General features: G+C 39.1%; 1 protein-coding gene across 1 annotated transcript in view; it reads right to left on the reverse strand.

The window, feature by feature from the left end:
* Window positions 1-19,206, reverse strand: part of gask1a (golgi associated kinase 1A) — a 45,967-nt gene that overhangs the window by 19,006 nt on the left and 7,755 nt on the right. Inside the window, exon 2 of the mRNA XM_056258687.1 lies at window positions 3,827-5,173. Within this exon, the coding sequence (XP_056114662.1) occupies window positions 3,827-5,173 (1,347 nt within the window). The remainder of the gene's footprint in view (window positions 1-3,826; window positions 5,174-19,206) is intronic.

Genomic DNA, 19,206 nt, shown 5'->3' on the forward strand with positions numbered 1-19,206 from the left:
GCGGGGCTGCCTGCCTGCGACTGGCTCCACGGCGCCGTTTAGGTGGAGGCTGCTGCTGCAGCGCGGGAGCAGGGGCAGACGCAGGAGGACGCCCCCGGCGACGAGCAGACTGAGGAGCCGCAGGCGGTGGGTTGGAGGCAGCAGCTGACCGCCGCGGCAGGATATGCTTGATGGCCTCAGTCTGCTTTTGTACAGTCGAGAACTGCTGGGCGAAGTTCTCGACCGCGTCGCCGAAGAGGCCGGTCTGGGACACGGGGGAGTTGAGGAACAGGAGCTTCTCAGCCTCACTCATGTCTGCCAGACACAGCCAGAGATGGCGCTCCTGGACCACCAAGGTGGACATCGCATGACCCACTGACCGCGCGGTGACCTTCGTCGCACGAAGCGCGAGGTCCGTTGCGGCACGAAGTTCCTGGAGAACTTGTGGATCATGACCACCCTCGTGCAGGTCCTTCAGTGCCTTGGCCTGATGGACCTGCAGCAACGCCATGGCGTGCATGGCAGAGGCAGCTTCCCCACAGGCCTTGTAAGCCTCGTCGAATAGGTCCGACGAGTACCTACAGGCCCGGGAAGGAAGACACTTATTCTACTACAGGGGTACTTATTCTACTATTATGATATAACAATCTTACATTTGGGATCAATTTAGCAAGAACATACTGCGTACCTTTTTGAAATAATGGTGAATAATCGTCGCCGAAGAGGCCGGTCTGGGACACGGGGGAGTTGAGGAACCGGAGCTTCTCAGCCTCACTCATGTCTGCCAGACACAGCCAGAGATGGCGCTCCTGGACCACCAAGGTGGACATCGCATGACCCACTGACCGCGCGGTGACCTTCGTCGCACGAAGCGCGAGGTCCGTTGCGGCACGAAGTTCCTGGAGAACTTGTGGATCATGACCACCCTCGTGCAGGTCCTTCAGTGCCTTGGCCTGATGGACCTGCAGCAACGCCATGGCGTGCATGGCAGAGGCAGCTTCCCCACAGGCCTTGTAAGCCTCGTCGAATAGGTCCGACGAGTACCTACAGGCCCGGGAAGGAAGACACTTATTCTACTACAGGGGTACTTATTCTACTATTATGATATAACAATCTTACATTTGGGATCAATTTAGCAAGAACATACTGCGTACCTTTTTGAAATAATGGTGAACCAGTACATACTGTATAGGCTTTATAAATGCATATGTACCCTGTAATTTTTAAAATGTAATCTTTTTAACAAAAGTGCACTGAAAACGAAAACTATTGCAACTTTTGCTTAAATATTGTGGAAAGATACTCTTGTTTCATGTAGCTTGTTACCCCCTTGTTCGATGTAGTTACAGGGTAAGTGTGACATTGCGGGCCGTAAATTAAAGTGGTGCTTGTTACCCTCTTGTTCCATGTTGTTACAAGGTAACAATAAAAATGCATACACACAATCTTATATCACTGACTCGGAAACCTTTATTTATTATACAAGTACCACTTACCCTGTAACCACATGAAACAAGATATATTTCACAGTATTTAAAAAAAATTGCAATAGTCTTAGCTTTTCTTGCCTTGAAACATGTTAGTCCAACTTAAACATCTGCACTTTTGCTATCAAAAAATAAATAAATAAAAGTATAAATAATGCATAGATATGTACCCTGTAATTTAAAAAAAGCCTATACAGTATGTATTGGTACACAATTATTACAAAAAGGTACGCAGTGTATGTTCTCGCTAAATTGCTCCCAAATGTAAGATTGTTGTATCATAATAGTAGAATAAGTTCCCCTTAGTTCTATAATACTTATAGTATAAATATTTTTTTAATTCTCCTGGTTGTTACCCCTTTATTCCCCAAACTTTACATATTGTTCCCTTATACTTACATGCAAGTACTTTATAGGTACACTATAATTACCGAAAGTTACTCTGTAAATTCCTCTTAATTACACAGTACTTTCCAGGCTGTAATCTAAAGCGTTACCGAAAAGAAAAGCAGCCTTATATGAAACTGCTTAGGTGAAGTGTGTAAAAAATTTTTTTTTTCTTTAACTGTTTTCTCCTTTCCTAGTATATCTAAAGACAACATGCAATTTTGAGTTTGTTTTTTCAATATTGTTATTAAGCTTTTATTCATATGCAAATACAAGCTTTAGAATATATACTGTATGTAACTTTTAAAATGATTAAAGGGGTCATATAATGGTACATGCACTTTTACAAGTTGATTGTACTGAAATGAGTGTTGGCAGTGCCTGTACACAACCATCATATAATGATAAAAATCCATCCAGTGTTTTTGTTTTAATCTCCTTATATGTTTTCCCCTGCCTCAAATTGAGCCGTTCGTTTTTGTGACGTCAATAAAACGGACTTTTGTTTGTTTTCGAAGGGAATATTCCCCACGAGCAAGTCAATGCTCTTATGTTTGCCGAATCATTTCTCAGTGGACTGCTTTATAAACGAGGATCAGTGTAAAGCTGGTTTTGCTGAGAAGCTGCACCTGAATAAAGGATCTGAACCTGTTCGTCTTCCTGCTGAACCTTCAGAAGAACTAAAGTGAGTGTAACGTTTTATTAATCTTTATATTAATATTTATATAATCTTTGCAAATCGCCAGCTGCACGCTTCACGATGAATGCGTCGGTTTACACTCAGGGTACATTACAGCATGTTTTCTATGTACAACGTTCTCAATATAATTCATAATCCCACGTTTATAATGAACAACGCGTGGTTATTGTGTTATTGTGTTACAAACGGTGTATGCACAGAACAGAGGGGCGGAGTCAGCGCAGCTCATGATCATTTAAAGTCATATGCACTGAAACGGCGTGCTGAAAACAGAGCTGTTTTTGACCAGGTAAAATAAGTGTTTTCTTACAATACTAATGAGAATTTTTAATTAAAGTATATTACAAACTTTTAATTTAGACCCTAAAAAATCATATTAGCTTGTACAAAAATGGCATTATATGACCCCTTTAAGCTTTTAGTGCTTATATGTTTTATTTTAAGCTTGTTGTGAACCTAAATGAATTACTAAAATAATCCAGTTGAGTCTTTCAGCTGCATTCTCTAACTTATAGCAGTGCTGTTTCTTCTTATCTTGTTGTTTAATATGAAATTTGTGTAAATTTATAATAGAGATTCAACTGTGGATCAAACCCTGAGTTGACAGAGAACTTTTATTGTGAATGTTTGAGAACCCTGAACCTGATCTAAACCAGTTTAGATTTGTTTGGTTTGTCAACTCCAGACCTATTCTGAAAATCTGAATTTGTTTTACCTTTGTGCAACAAAGGTCGGAGCATCCCGACCAGCACAACATAGCAATCATGGCTCAACCAATGACTTAACTTTGAGGCAAAACTTACTGTTAGTCTAAACAATGCCAGATGGGGCAAGTGTTCAAAAAACATGTTTGAAATCTAAAATCACACACTTCACTTTTAAGAGAGTCTGTTTTGAACAGGAAAAATGCCAATGCTAAAAATGGAAAACATGAATTACTTTAAAAACCAGGCTTGGCAGGTAGGCCATTATGTAGTTGGCAGGCCTAAAATTTGTGACTCATAAAAGAGTTTCTAACCACAACGGTCAAAGACATCATTTAAATGCATATAAACTGGAGTCATGTAACCTAGTAAACCTTTTAAACTTAAGTTAGTGACCATTTTTATTCTATTGTCTACATATCCCAATCTTTTTTGGATTCATATTGTAAGATAATCATATTTTCTTGTGTACATGTGCAATTTACTCTCATAAAATATATTTTTACACATTAGACATAGGAGTTTGTGGAAACCAAATATCCAAAATGTTGTAATATGTTGGCTCTTACCTGCAGCAGGAAGTCAAACAAGGCCAGCCGCCCCCACTCTGAATGATGAACTCCCACACATGTTGTAAAGTTCAACGGTACGCGAGTACCACACCTGCTCTTAAGCAGAGTCTGATATTGTGGCCAAGTAAGTGAAAAAGAGTTCTGGTCATTGTCAGCATCAGACAGATGCTGGATGCTGGGATCCCACCATACCACCGGTCTTGGAGATCCAGTGGTGTACCTGTATGGTAGAATCTCACTGTGGAATGTTCTCAACACTGCGGGCAAGCTCCGGTTCAGACCTAGAACTCTGTCCAGGTGAAAGGCGAACACCTCAAACCAGTCATTGGGGCGTTTTATGAGAGCACAGCTTCCGGTCTGGCAGCGTTTGATATGATTGTCCCCTGCAGAAGCAAAAATGCTATATCTATCACTGAATCCAACCTGAAGCACTTGACCATGGCCTGGAAGCCTGGCTTTACTCAACACAGTGCCACTGGAGAGAAGCGCCATCTTTTTCACATCATCCTCACTGAGCCAGGGTAGAGTCTCTGCTTTGGTCTGGTTCCAGTTTTCAATAAAAGCCTCATCAGAGACAGTCTTACACCAGTCAGTGGCTGACTCCTTGATGCCAGCCTTTGCTGGAATCCCATCGTTGTTTTCTGCCCCGGATTTGGGCCTCTTCCTCTCGGTGGGCCCTGCTCGTCTTTCATGTGTTCCCTCTTCTCCAGGGGCCTGTTTCAGTTTTACCACCTGCTGTGTATCAGAGAACTGCCCCACAAGCCTCTTTACTCTGTCCCCATCTGGAGTGCATTTGTGCCTGCATGTCTTGTTATTTGGGCGGAGGCTTTGGATGCTGGCAGCCCGAGGGTCATGTCTGGAGCGAAGAAGATGGATGGTTGTGTTATTGCTATTTCCTAGTCTATTGGCTCGCCCTCGTTTGGCACTGGCTGCAAATGGCTTGACTGGATGCTTGTTTGTGTTCTGCAGATATCGTTCTTTTTTGTTTACTTTACTTTTTGGATGCTTTTTGGTTGATACTTTTTCCTGAACTTGTTTTCCGGAGGAAAATGATAGTTGGTGATGGTTGACCATCAGGAGATGCTTAGCGGAATCTTTCATTTCAAGGTTCTTCCAGGTCCTGCTGTTTTGTCCATATGAAGACACTGGAAGGTAAGGTTTCAGAGACCACTTCTCCACCAGCTTGCTGGGTTTGTTATTGCAGGGGCCCCGTAGATTCACCCTGCTCTCCTCAGATGGGAAGGGAGGAAGGGTGTATATCAGCGCCACTGTCAGACTGACGAAAAAAAGGAAGGCCACCACAAACCGACATTTTAGTCTGAACTTCAACCACACTCTTAGAGCCTGAAAGACACAGCAGAGAAGGCAGTGGTAAAGACAAATGGTACAATAAAGTCAGCAAGCAAGTCGTAAATGAAAATCTCAAAGAGAAAATGTTTTTTGTAAACTACAACAGGAAAAGCAGTTTGGATTTCAGGAAAGGTAGGGAAATCTAAATGAGTGAATGTTTTAAGAGGGAATTCCATTCAGAGGGCTGGATTTTGAACACACAACCTTGAGATTCATTTCACCCTTTTCCATATGTGGATAAGATTGACATTATGCCTACAGATATTTTCCATATGTGTCTGTTCCATAGTACACTCGAGGTTCTACAGTGTCAGACTGGAATGTAGATTGAATTTTTCCAAGCTGTTAGTTTTACATTAATCAGATTGAATACAGAATGTTTTAATGTATACAGAAAATAAAAATGAACAATTCTTATTTTTTATGGAATATTGCAGTATTTATTAGTAATGATTTGTCTGTGCACATCATTATTTTAAAAATAATAATAATCATGCCCTCTATTGCAACTTCCATTTCATGCCGACTTTAACATCCAATAATAAACAGTAGTGAACAAATGAACAATGCCTTTGTGAATGTTATTGTATTTGGCTTATTTTTTAGTTGCAGTCTCTAATTTTCCTGCCCTAGCCATGACCCGTTCCAAACTGGGCGAAGCCTGTCATTTGGGTTTAGAAGAGGTACCAATCCTCCCAAACTGCACACACACAACTGTAAAAACTAAAATAATGCCTGGAAAAAATCACAACATTTTAATAAAAAGCCTAGATTTTATTTTGTTTACTGTGTCAAACAGTGTTAGGTAAACTTAGCAACAGCAAGCAAGCTAGTAGTCAAACTAAAGTGAAGCTCTTTTGAAAAAGTAGTTAACTACAACGTATACATTACAAGCTACTAATAAAAAGAAGCATATATTTAAATATGTATATAGCCGTACTTTGATACAATTTATAACTAAATAATGATAGTAATTAGAAAAAGTAGTTTGTAACTGAAAAAGCTACTCTACTCTGGCATGATACTGACAAAATGTAGAATAGTTACTCCTCAACACTTGAAAATGCAATTTTAGAAAAATGTAATATACAAAACCTTAGAAAATATGCATTTCATATGGAGGTGGGTATAACGAAGTACATGTACGTCGTTACATTTAGCCTACTTGAGTATAAAGAGTAAAAGTAAAAAGAGTGTTTAAATGTACTTTTACTTTAACTCGAGTACATTTCTAATGAAAAAACTGTACTTTTACTTTGTTATGTTGGTTGACGTTCCTCTCATTACTTAATTTTAATGCAATATGTTGTTAAATGCGTAGTTTATTCCAAGAGAGCTGTATCTTTTTTTTCTGGGCATGAGCGATGCTCAATTCACAAATGAATCACTCTTATGAATCGATTCTGTTCAAAGACTTAAATCAAACAAGTTGGCAGAACTTTCTAAATCAGTTCGCTGCTGGCAATACGTTTCCATGTTACCATCCATTATCTCTCCGGACCGGATCAGACTGGGTTTATTAAAAATAGACACTCATTTTTTAATATTAGGAGACTGTTAATATTGTATACAACCCCTCTTCTTCTGTTGTCCCAGAGGCTGTAATTTCATCAGATGCAGAGAAAGCATTTGACCTGGTGGAGTGGAAGTATCTTTTTTTACACTTTCGAAAAATTTGGATTCGGTCGCAAATTTATTTCTTGGGTGAGGTTACTGTATTCTGGCCCCCAAGCTTCTGTCAGGACCAATAATACTCGTTCAGGATATTTTTCCCTTCACCGGTCCACTCACCAGGGATGCCCTCTGAGTCCACTTCTCTTTGCCATTGCTATTGAGCCCCCTTTCTATTGCACTGCGATCTGATTCTTCTATAATGGGCATAAAAAGAATGGGTACAGAACAAAAGGTATCTTTGTATGCGGACCAAAAATATTATCGTTAAAACTACATTGAGAATCTGGAGGCAATTCAGACACCACTTTGGTTAACAAGCTTCCTCTATTTCTGCACCTATAGCAGCAAATTTTGCTTTCTTACCATCATTAATGGATAGGACTTTCTCCCAGTGGTCAGCATTGGGTATTATAATAGTTAAAGATTTTTATATAGATAATGTATTTGCGTCTTTCCAGCAATTACGGGAGAAATGTGCATTGCCCAAACACATTTTTTTCAGATATTTGCAGGTTCGTAGTTTTGTTCGGGACATGCACCCTCAGTTTCCTTGCCTCCCTAATGTCACTCCCATTGACTCCTTCCTCAAACCTATTCATGTTATGAAGGGTATGATTTCACATTTTTATGAAGCAATCTGCTCCCTACATGAGAGTTCACTTGCATCTCTCAGTGGGAGGAGGACATAGGAGAAAATATTCCAGAAGAACAATGGGAAAAGATTCTACGTCGTGTGCACTCCTCATCCTTCTGCGCCAGACAGGGTCTGATGCAGTGTAAAATCCTTCATTGCACCCACTGGACCAAAGTTAGACTTTCTAAAATATATTCTGAGGTAGATCCCATGTGTAATCACTGTCACCAAGCCCCTGCATCTACTGCGCATATGGTTTGGTCTTGTCCATCTCTACACAAATATTGGTCTCTGATCTTTAAAACGTTATCTGAAGTTCTTGGAATTTATGTTAAACCTTTGCCTGTTACAGCTTTATTTGGTACTCTCTCTCTTTCACTTAACATGCCCAAATCTAAGACTAATTTTGTAGCTTTTGTCACTCTTCTGGCAAGACGCCTAATTGTAATAAATTGGAAATCGCCTACACCTCCTACTCATTCTCTATGGATTAATGATATCTTTCATTTCATCAAACTAGAAAAAATCAGGCATACAATGAAGGGATCTTCTGACAACTTCTATAAGATATGGGGTCCTTTCCTAGACTGTGTAGGAAAGTGAAATGGTTTTAAACGCCTGTCTATATCCCCTCTGGCAGTAAAGTATCTTCTTACACGTGATATTAACCTGAATATGTTTTTGGATGACCAAGTTTTTTTTTTTTTTTTTTTTTTTTGGTTTATGTTGCTGTTCTTGTTTTTTTTGTATTTGTATTTTTGTCATTGTTTTATTCTCTCACGCTGAATGCTGTTTGGACGTAATTTGCTTCTTACGACAGATCCATAATTGTATATTTCCTTTTTATTATTGCTTAACTTAGAATTAATCTTATTCTGACTCTGTTTTCTGTATGGTACTTTCTATGAACAAAAGAGACGGAATTAATTACATATAATATTCCAATGGTATCTATAATTGTGTGATGTACTCTGTTTATATGGAAAAATCAAAATAAAGTGGGGATAAATCAGTTCGCGAATCAGTTTGAATGATTTGTTCGGTTTCCTGCACGTATAGGAAGATTTAAAGGGCCCCTATTATGGATTTTTGAAAATGACCTTTCATATAGTGTGAAACATAGCTCTAAGTCAGGGATGGGCAACTTCGGTCCTGGAGGGCCACTGTCCAACAGAGTTTAGCTTCAACCAGGGGCGTCACTAGGATTTTCATTTTAGGGGGGCTAAGCCCCCAATATGATTTTTTTTTAAAAAATGTTGATATCTCTGATCTACATATGTGCATTTTAAGATGTTCTGAAGGCCAAAAAACTTGGATAGTGGGCAGCTGATTATTTTTCTCTCCTCATCAGCATCACACTCTTTTTCTCTTTGTTTTTATCTTGCCCTGTCTCTTCCCCTCCTAAAGCTGAGCTTTGACTGATATAGGCTTTTCATTTTTGTCTGTCAGTGAAGAAAGTAAACATAGGGTCAATTGATAGGTTGATTTTGCCTATGAATCATTTTCTCAGACGCGTTTATTTACTGAAAGCTACTAAAGGTAATTAAGTTTATTAAATGCATTCACAATATGTAGGCTACACATTTATTATTGATCTTATGCCTAATACAGGGCCGTAGACAGGGCTTTATAATCACAGAGGTCCTAAATTTGAGTTTGGTAGGGGGTTCACATTTTTTATTTCTCTGATATGTGCATTTCAAGACGTTTGAAGACCAAAAAAGGATAAGAAATAGCTTTAAAACCATGTCAGTGGGCAGATTATTTGTCAATACCTGCTCTCTTCTCATCTCCATCACTCTTTCTTTTTTTCTCAGTCTCTTCGTCCCTTTCTCTTCCCCTCCTAAAGCTGAGCTTTTTTAATTTACTAAAGGCTACAATTTGTATTATATCCTCAATATGTACACATTCATTATTAATCTTGTGCCTAACATGATGAAAACGGCTTTGTTATTGTTTCTTGTAAACTATAATTATTACATTACATGAGTCACGTTACAGCCTATTTTCAGTTCAAAATGGCGAAATTAGACAAAACTATATTAGTTTGCCTGATTATTTTTTGTCATTCGTTTAACATTTATGACCTAAAAAAAGTAAAATATGAAATGTTAAGTTTAGCTACTTACATCTTATCTCGCACTTGACCGTACGCGTCGAGTCGCACTGTTAAAATTCGCGCTCAGCAGCGTCTGTGAACATAAAGCCTGCCTACTTTGATTTGATTGGTCATCTCAAATATTCTGACATTGACGAGCAGTGACAGACAAATGAGGCTCAGATGAACACACACATGAACACACACACCCTGTTTCTGACGTGCTCTCTGTCGGCGCCGCTGCGGATTGAAGATGAAGAACGCGCTGAATCTGATTATAACAAGACTGAAGCGAACACGAATTTGTGTAGCCTACATTAATCTCACATTTTTAGGGGGGCTAGGCAGAAGTTTAGGGGGGCTGAATCCCCCCTAAAAAGGGCCTAGTGACGCCCCTGGCTTCAACCCTAATCAAACACACCTGAACAAGCTAATCAAGGTCTTCAGGATTACTAGAAAGTTACAGGCAGGTGATTTTTTTTCAGGGTTGGAGCTAAACTCTGTAGGACAGTGGCCCTCCAGGACCGAAGTTGGCCATCCCTGCTCTAAGTGAATGAAAACATCCTGCAAAGTTTTAAATCTGAAAGTTCACCGTATATAAATTTATTGTTTTTCAAAAGTAAGAGTCAACTCTGAGTCAATGAATTTAATTGTTTTTCAAACGAGTCATAAGCTGTTTCGTCATGACGTCAAGACGAAACATTAGCACATTGCCCGCCCACTTATTGCACGTGCAGACACCAGGGAAAGCTTGAACCTCAAACCGGCAGCTGATTCCTGTGGATACTGGACAGCATCATCTCTACAATGTGAAGGACAGGTATAGCCAGTTTTTTTTTTTCACTGCAGGACGAGCATGTGAAGAATCAGTGGATAAAATTAATCTTTACCACGATATCACAGCAGTATAAGTCTAATCTTTTGCTGTGTTCCCTTTATTTTACTGACGACTGCTTCTCAAATCTCGGAGTTCAATGTAGAATTCGCAAACCGCTTGCTCTTGAAAGATGGTGTTCAAAAAACGTAGTTTTGATTTTTATATTGTGTAGGTCTCCTGCTAACTGGTTAACTCATGTTATCACTGTCTTACTGAAATACTTCTGCTAATCATTTGTGGGCCACTATTACCTTAAAATGTGTCTATTAATGCAGATTGTCTGTCGTTCTCAGCACTTTGAGGAAAGATTTGTTTTACCAACGTTTATGTTACATCAGTCATTCAACTCTAGAGCCTGGCAAATGTATACATTGCATACATGCATCACTGAGAAACGTCCTGCTCGAGTTGTCCTTGCGATGGAGGTTCGGGTTGAATGAATAGTTCTTCCAATATTTCATTATCGGACTCGCGCTCGCATTGATATGGTAAAATTGACGTCATTGTCTTTAGTTTACGGTGTTGGAAGCCTCAGGACAAGCAGAGCTGACGTTGTTATGGCAATGGGCGTTTTGGTTTTTTGACGCAGCAAACCAATCACAACAGACTGAGCTGTCTGGCCAATCAGAGCAGAGTAGCTCGCGGAAAGGAGGGATTTAGAGAGATTGATTCATCTGACAAGTCGTTTGAGAATCATTGAAATGGTGATGTGCAAATGTATATTATGAAGAAATGAAACAGTTTTTTGACCTTTGATGCATGTAAACCTGTTGTAGGAGACTCTAAAACAACATTAGGAAACTTTAAAATAACATAATAGGGGCACTTTAAAGATGAACTGAACTGAAAAAAATCGACGTTGATAACGTGTTGTTTATGACAATTAAAAGTAAATTACACTAAAATTTTTAATTAAAAATATCAATATAGCTTTTTTTAAGCAACACAAAAATTGCGCTTGTTACGCTGGCAGTTTCGATGACGTCACTGGCATGGTAGGACACGCAAAGGTGCATAGGCAACAGCTGCAGGTCCTAATACACAGACGAAAATGAGCACTTTTAACGGCATGGGTTACGCATTTGAACCTGTGAGGGACAGTCCAGTAGTTTCTGACTACCACCACCACATGGAGGATCAGTTTCAGGCTCCACATAGCCTACAGCACAGGATCGTTTGGGGCGAAGTGACTGGTGTGGGTGTGTGAGCTGCCGGAGCATGGACACTGCACCGGAGTCAATCTGTTGCAGAGAACAACAGTCTCTGTTACAAAAAAATGCACTTGAATAAATACCAAAAAGGCAGTCTATCTTAAATGATTTCTTGAACGCAATGGCCGATCATAAGCAACACATATAACTGTGATTGGCTACATCACTCAACGTGATGTTAAAGCGTTGTTATGAATAGAAACTCTGGCTTGTAAATCGTTTCTATTTTGTTTTAGTTGTTCTTGTTGCTTTTCTGCAACAGATGAATAAAAATATATTATTTTTTATTCATAGATATTTCTAGTTCGCGGGAGCCCCGCGAATCGTTTTATTTATAACCCGCACACACAGAGTGAGTGCATAACCGCCCGCGCTCGCACTCGGAGTCTCTGCCATCAGATGTAGTGCCGCGCAGCACTCTATGGGCTATATGCACGCATAACTTCCGCGTTTGACGCAAGGATGCTCGTGCGTTTCCGGTTGGGGAGATTTATAAAGCGGAGGAAAACCGAGGAAAACGGGATTATGGCAGAGTCTTCAAAATTTACTGTCCTCTCGTCTTTGAAACGAAACTTTAATACGTTTAGATGTAATTTTATATATAGTTATGTTTATTTAATATAATAAACACAGAAGCATAAACAAAACGAGGGGTGTCTGTTTTGTCTGTTTTTGTGACTAACGTTTCTTTAGTATAGCAATAGAGTATAAAAACCAATATAAATTCTCGGTATAGCATTGGACTCTACGATCGGCGGAAGTAATCCAGCATCCTTAGACCTTCACCGGAAATACCGCCGTGCATAGACCCCATTGCGTTGGGAGTGCACGTCTCAAGGATAGTGTCGGGAAATATCGCTCGGGCAGAATAAGCTCTTCACTCTTCCTACGCTAAGGAACCGAGAGTTGTCATCCAGTCTCTTTGCTAGAGAGAGAGAGAGAGAGAGACGAGGAAAACAAACAAGCATGCAAATGGAAATTATCGCGGCCGGAAAAATTATCGAGCTAATTGTTTTTATCGTGCGATTAATTTATTTATTGACTATCGCGACAGGCCTACTAAATAGTCTGTCACTAAAAAATGCTCAATACAGACTCGAAATCCAGGGGCTGTCGGAGGGCTAGACAGTTAAAGGCAGCTAGCCTTGACTTGAGGGCTGGTTTCCTTGTCAAAGGTAGCCTGTGAAAATGTATCGTAACCCCCTATACAATTCATTACTACAGCCAGGGGCAATACAGTATGAAGCCCCCCTAGACCTGTTGGTTTCTGTTTCCCCAGCCATGTCAGCTAGCCTCAGACTATTTACATGCTATGGCTGCTCTGCTGGTGTTGGTTGGCAACGGAGTAGCCTACCATGCCAGTGACGTAGCCGAATGTTGAAATCCAACATGGCGGCGCCCGTGTAACAAAAACAACATTTTCAACGTACAGTTTTATCCCTTTTAACAAATTCTGCATTTTAATAATTGTACCAATGATAATAAATAAAATAGATCTGTTATATCACCGTTTTTCAAATTTCAGTTCAGTTCATCTTTAAGAACATCAAGAGCGTTGGATGAAGTGGTCGTGGACCTACAGTCAAGTGAAAGCAAATCTGCAAATGCATTATTTTGTTTGCCAGCGATGAAGATCTTTATTAGTTGAACATCTTCGTATGCTGTCTGTGAATTAATAATTCCACAGGACGATACATTCGATTTCATTTCATTCAGGAAATAGCCTACATTTTACAACCAAACAGATTATTAGCCTTAGCCTATTTGAAGAAATATACATTTGATTACATTTTGGAGAACAGATAGAAGATGATCTATCAATGTGCATTTGATCATTGTTTGTGTTCAGATGTTCAGTAGCGGTCATGAGCGCGAGCATGTGTTTAGAGTTTACTCTTTTTTCAATGTTTCTTTGTCCTTTACACGCCTTTGAATGCAAAACTCTGCAGATTCACTTTATTTCGACATTGATTAATAATCCAAATGTAGTTGTATAAATTACTATTGTACAAACCAAAGGACAGGCAATGGTTTTTGGCTACAGATGCCAGACATAATGATTGTCTCTTCTGTTTTTGTGGTAAAGATAGCCTAATTATGATGATAATAATAGTAATTTAAATTAAAAATATCTAAATAATAATAATAATATATATATATATATATATATATATATATATATATATATATATATATATATATATATATATATACAGTCTATGCCTATATATGATCCGACGTAATTAGTAACTAGCTACTTGAGTCGTTTTTTTCACTGGATACTTTTTTACTTTTACTCAAGTAACGTTTAAGGTTATTACTTTTACTTTTACTTTGAGTAAATATTTCTATAAGTACTTGTACTTTTACTTGAGTACAGTTTTTGGATCTACCCACCTCTACATTTAGCCTATATAATATAGCGTACAAATGAATAGCATGTTTGATATTAGTTGTTTGCAGACATAAAAAAAAGTTCAATATAAGGCATAAACATGTGCATGATACCTAACTGCCATGTATTTCAATTCCACATATATTTGGATGCTAAACAGGAAAGAAAATTCTCAATACTGTGAGATCTCTCTTTCCTGGCTGACATTTTCATGACTTTAGCAGATCGCACATGTGAAAGACTTCCATTATGCTTCAGTTTAAAGAATGTCTTGTGTGCAGTTTCACAAGGCTGAGGGAAGACACAGTCTGGACAGGTTAGGGCCTGTTTGACTGCTAACTTACACAAAAAAGTGAATGTTTTTTTGAAGGCAAGTGGATATGTCAATACACTAAACCAGAGACACAGCATATCTGCCAAAACAAATAAAACAAAACCTTCATAACCATTAACAAATCTTAGACCTCTTAAAGAGTCAAATGTGTTTGATTACCCACTGGTGAGTGAAGGGAAGGTGACTAGACATTCAGAAGGTTAAATGAAAGGGTTGAAGGTATAGCTGGTGTGAAACTTAACATACAGCAGTAGACTGAACTTTTATCTTTCTGAACTTTCACATTCTGTGGTTTAGAGACGACCCTTGCAAATGAAGTGCCTTGCATTAAGCTCTCAGTGTTCCTTTTAACAACTAAGCATATTGACACCACAGAGCTAAACTGGCAAATGCAAACAGCACAAACAAGTATGGCATAGACATCACACTGTTAAACAAGGCAGCAATCCAAGCACAACAAACACAGGGAGACAGACTGAGAACATGAGGAATTACTCAGACAAGTACAATGTTTTGGGGAAAACATGCTCACATCCCAAAGTTATTGTTTTTTCGGGTCTTACTTGCACAGACTACGCCTTCATAACTCAAAACACAGTGTATAAATCCGTCACTTGTGAAATAATGGAAAGAAAGTATAGAAGTAATAAAAACCAAATAGCATTACATAAAAAAACCTCCAAATGAATCCAATAAACATGTTGTCTACAGTCAAAATATGACATGGTAGTTACTTCTCAGTTCTCAACGTGGATTATTCAAAGCAAGGTGTTTGAAGTGTTAATGTAAGGTGATATACAGTATATCACTCTTGTTTGTTCTCGCCAGCTCTTTGTCTTATCTGCTCAGTTAATTTGGCACATCAGGGCTAATTTTACCAGGAGTGATAAAACCCTTCACAGCAAAATATACACTACCAAAAGTTTGGCATGATAAAATATATATTTTTAACGTTTTTGAAAGAACTTATGCTCACCAAGGCTGCATTTATTTGTTCAAAAATACAATGAAAAATGTATACAATGAAAATACAATGAAATGGTGACATTTTATTACAATTTAAAACAAATATGTGGTGAGGGGGGCCGTTGTTCAGTGGAGTCGGCAATGGCAGATTTAGACAGGAGACGTGCGGTTCATAAGTAGATCAAGTACAGTTTATTTTCTTTGGTATTATTTTGTGAAAAAAATATCCGAGTCTACCTCAGCCGACCCTGCCTTCTCCTCATTTCCTTGAACCTGTGTTACAGTAGTGCCGAAACTCGGGAGGCGAAGGTTGCTACCACCATACAGTGCCTCCACCAAGAGCACCATCAGGCGCTCCTCGATATAAGGAAAGACCAGGACCAGTGCTTCCGTGCCCTCTTCCAGGCACACCAGGAGGACCGCAAGCTGTTCCAGAGCTGGATGAATCGGGAGGTTCGGTCTGCAGAACCCCATTCCACCACTGCTCATGTTCCTCTCACTAAAATGGTCCACAGGACGACCCAGAGGAATTTATTAGATCTATTAGAAAAGACCGTGGAAGCATGTGAGTGGCTGCGTGCCCACTGGCCAGTGCGCCTCATTCCACTGCTTTCGGGGGAGGTGCAGGTGGCCACCCAACAGCTGCCAATGCAGAACCTCCTGGTCTACGACGACCTCAAATGGGCCATCCTGTAGCGGGTCAGCCGCAGTGCAGAACAACACCGGGGGTTGGCAAACCCCTACCCTCAGTATCTCTCTCCAACCCTGCCCCTTCTGTTTATCCCTCCACCTCTCGACCTGTTCCTATCCCTAGGTCCCGTAGCAATTTGCTGCCCCGAGCCGTGCCAGTGGACCAGTAATGGAGCCTGCAGCGGGACTGAGAGCGCCTCCAAGGGGGGGCATCCCAGCTGGTTTCAACCCTGGAATAAATAGGACTTCAAGTTTCTCTATGGATGTCAGCCTCCCGGAGTGCTCGATGTCCTCCGAGAAGCTTGGGGGATGGACCTTCATATAGTAAAAATTACATTCAGTATATTCTGGATCTCTGAGCAAAACTCATTGTTGCTGCTCTCCATGAAAAATTGGCTGCAGGCTCAGGACAGATAGAGCCAGCTATATAACAATTCTCCCTCTGTTTGGACCACACACCTCTGCAGTGGCTCCAACGCAATATTTTAAAATGTAATTTATTCCTGTGATGGCAAAGCTGAATTTTCAGAAGCCTTTACTCCAGTCTTCAGTTTCACTGGATCCTTCAGGAAATCATTCTAATTTGCTTATTTGGGGCTTAAGAAACATTTTTTTACATAATATTTTGTGGAAACCGATACACTCGAAAGTTTGGGTGTTTAGAAAAGTTGTATCTATGTAAGATAAAAACAAGAAATAAATACTTTTAATAAGCAAATATACATTACATTTTCTCAAAACTGACAGTGCAGAAATGTATAATGTTACAAAATATTTCTGTTCCGAATAAGTACTGTTCTTTTTGAATTTTTTATTATTCAAAAATGTTTTAATTCAGCTTTGCCCTCACAGGAATAAATTACACTTTAAAATATATTTAAATAAAAAACCGTTATTTTAGATTAATATTATTTTACAAATTTTCTATTGTTTTTACAGCGCAGTCTCATCCCAAGACGTCATATAACTGACGTCTTGGGACGTCTTTTGACCATACGTCAATATCCGCCTTTTTAGGGTACCCTTAAACGTCGGTTAGATGACGTTATCGGATCCTAACTCTACCCCAGACCTAAACCTACCCCTAAACCTACCCCGTCACCTAACTGACGTTAAAGGTAAAGCGTCAGTTGTATGACGTCCCAGGATCGTCATAAACCGACGTTTAAGGGTACCCTAAAAAGGCGGATATTGACGTATGGTCAAAAGACGTCCCAAGACGTCAGTTATATGACTTCTTGGGATGAGACTGTGTTAGTTTTTACTGTATTTTTTCATCAAAGAAATGCAGCCTTGGTGAGCATAAGAGAGAAAAATCATAAGTATTCTAAGCTTTTGACCGGTAGTGTATATAGTATATGAAACATATGATATGGTTAAAACAACTGTGAAATTATTTTATGATTTTCCAAACCCGGTCTCATGAGAAAACATTAAAACAGTGTTTTTGAGGTGTCGATTTCATAAAAAAAAAAAAAAAAAAGATTTTTAGAAAAAAGTAAGCATGAAGTTCCACCCATAAACCCAGTTGTCATTGGGGAGTAAGCAGATTGCACAAAAATACAAATGACAAATTAGCCACCAATTCGCCAAACCTTAAAATAATTACGATTTGCCATGAGAGTATGTTGGATTTTGAAGTAAACTGAAGTAAACCGAAATGACCCCTATTTTAATCAAAAGTAGGTTACTCGTTTTCCCTAAAAAGACACAATGCACGTCTGAATGAGAGTTTGTTCTTTCTGAAATAGCAGTTTATCAAGCTATTCTTAAACGACAGGGGACAGCAAAAGAAAACTAGATGTCACACTTTTACTTTTAAGGGCTAGTCCAGCAGGAAGAAAATAGAGCAAAGCCTACAAGAAAATTTTAAACTGTTTTCTGTGGAAGTTCTAGCTCCCACTCACCTGATCACTGGCCCTTCTCATTGAAAATAAATTGTGACCATTCGAGAAACTCTTTCCGAGCAGCTCCCTGTGCTTTCATTTACTGTCTTCTCTCACTTCAGCTGCTATGTGTCTACAGTACATCATAGAATTAGGATAAGTGGTTTGCCCATGAAAATCTATTTATTTGCTAGAAGCCAAAACGTTGGTGTCAATGGGTCATAAAGGTGAAGTGTGTTTCCTTTTTTTGAAAGTAAAGTATCTTTTCCTATCATAGTTTAATATGCAGAGACAACTATAATTAAGCCATTTGCTCTGTTTGCAACATTGCTCTGTTCATTTGAACACTCTGACCAGTCCAACAACATTTTCTCAACCAATGGCATGACTTTGGGGCAATGTGATCTGTTTGGATGACCAATGACAGAGCGGAGGAGTGTTCGGGTTGACATTTTTTTTTAAAACAGTCATTCATTTTTGTAGATTCATTTGTTGCTTCAAGTGCCACAAAAATTAAACACTCCACTATTAACTTGTAACCCAGAACATTCATTTAAATAAATACAGCCAGTTATGTCAGATTTCTATACAAATTGGCATTAGTCCATTACATATACATTAGGAAGTTTATTGGCATCAAATACTATCCAGAAAGAGTTGCTGAATTTCTGATTGAATGAAAAGACTATATAGAAATGTCAGATACTTCACATCATCTATCTCTGCCAAGAGCAAGACAAAGGAAACAAACAAATTGTCAGCGTCTGAGTGGTTATATGTGACAGCAGCATGGAAGATCTGAATGAACATCTCATGACAACAGAGAACAAAGACTCACTCAATTCTATTTATATTGTCACTGTACATTTATCTGTCCATTACATTTTTATATTGTCAAGAATTGGTTAGGTAAATTGGTAAAGATGGTGTATCTAAATGTGTTGTCATAGTGTATTTATCTACCTATTATGTCGTTTATGTTTAGGGTAGGGGTGAGATTAGGTAGTCAAAAATATCTTTATAAAATGTTTTGTTTTCCTTTAAAAATCAAACAAACAACAACAAAACAGATTTCATAATGCTTACATAGAGAAACTCTGTAGCCCCCTCAGACTAAACAAAAATTGTAATGTCAGCATACCAAGATCTTCCATACAGTACCATGACCGGCTGTAGGAAAACTCTGTTTGATGTATGATCTTTCATGCATTGTGCAAAGGTCAGCATTGCCCTCTATCCGTATAGGAGCTGATACAGGATAT

The sequence above is a fragment of the Rhinichthys klamathensis genome, unplaced genomic scaffold (genome assembly GCF_029890125.1).
Source record: "Rhinichthys klamathensis goyatoka isolate OS25496 unplaced genomic scaffold, OSU_Roscu_1.1 h1tg000006l_1, whole genome shotgun sequence".
Classification (NCBI taxonomy): Eukaryota; Metazoa; Chordata; class Actinopteri; order Cypriniformes; family Leuciscidae; genus Rhinichthys; species Rhinichthys klamathensis.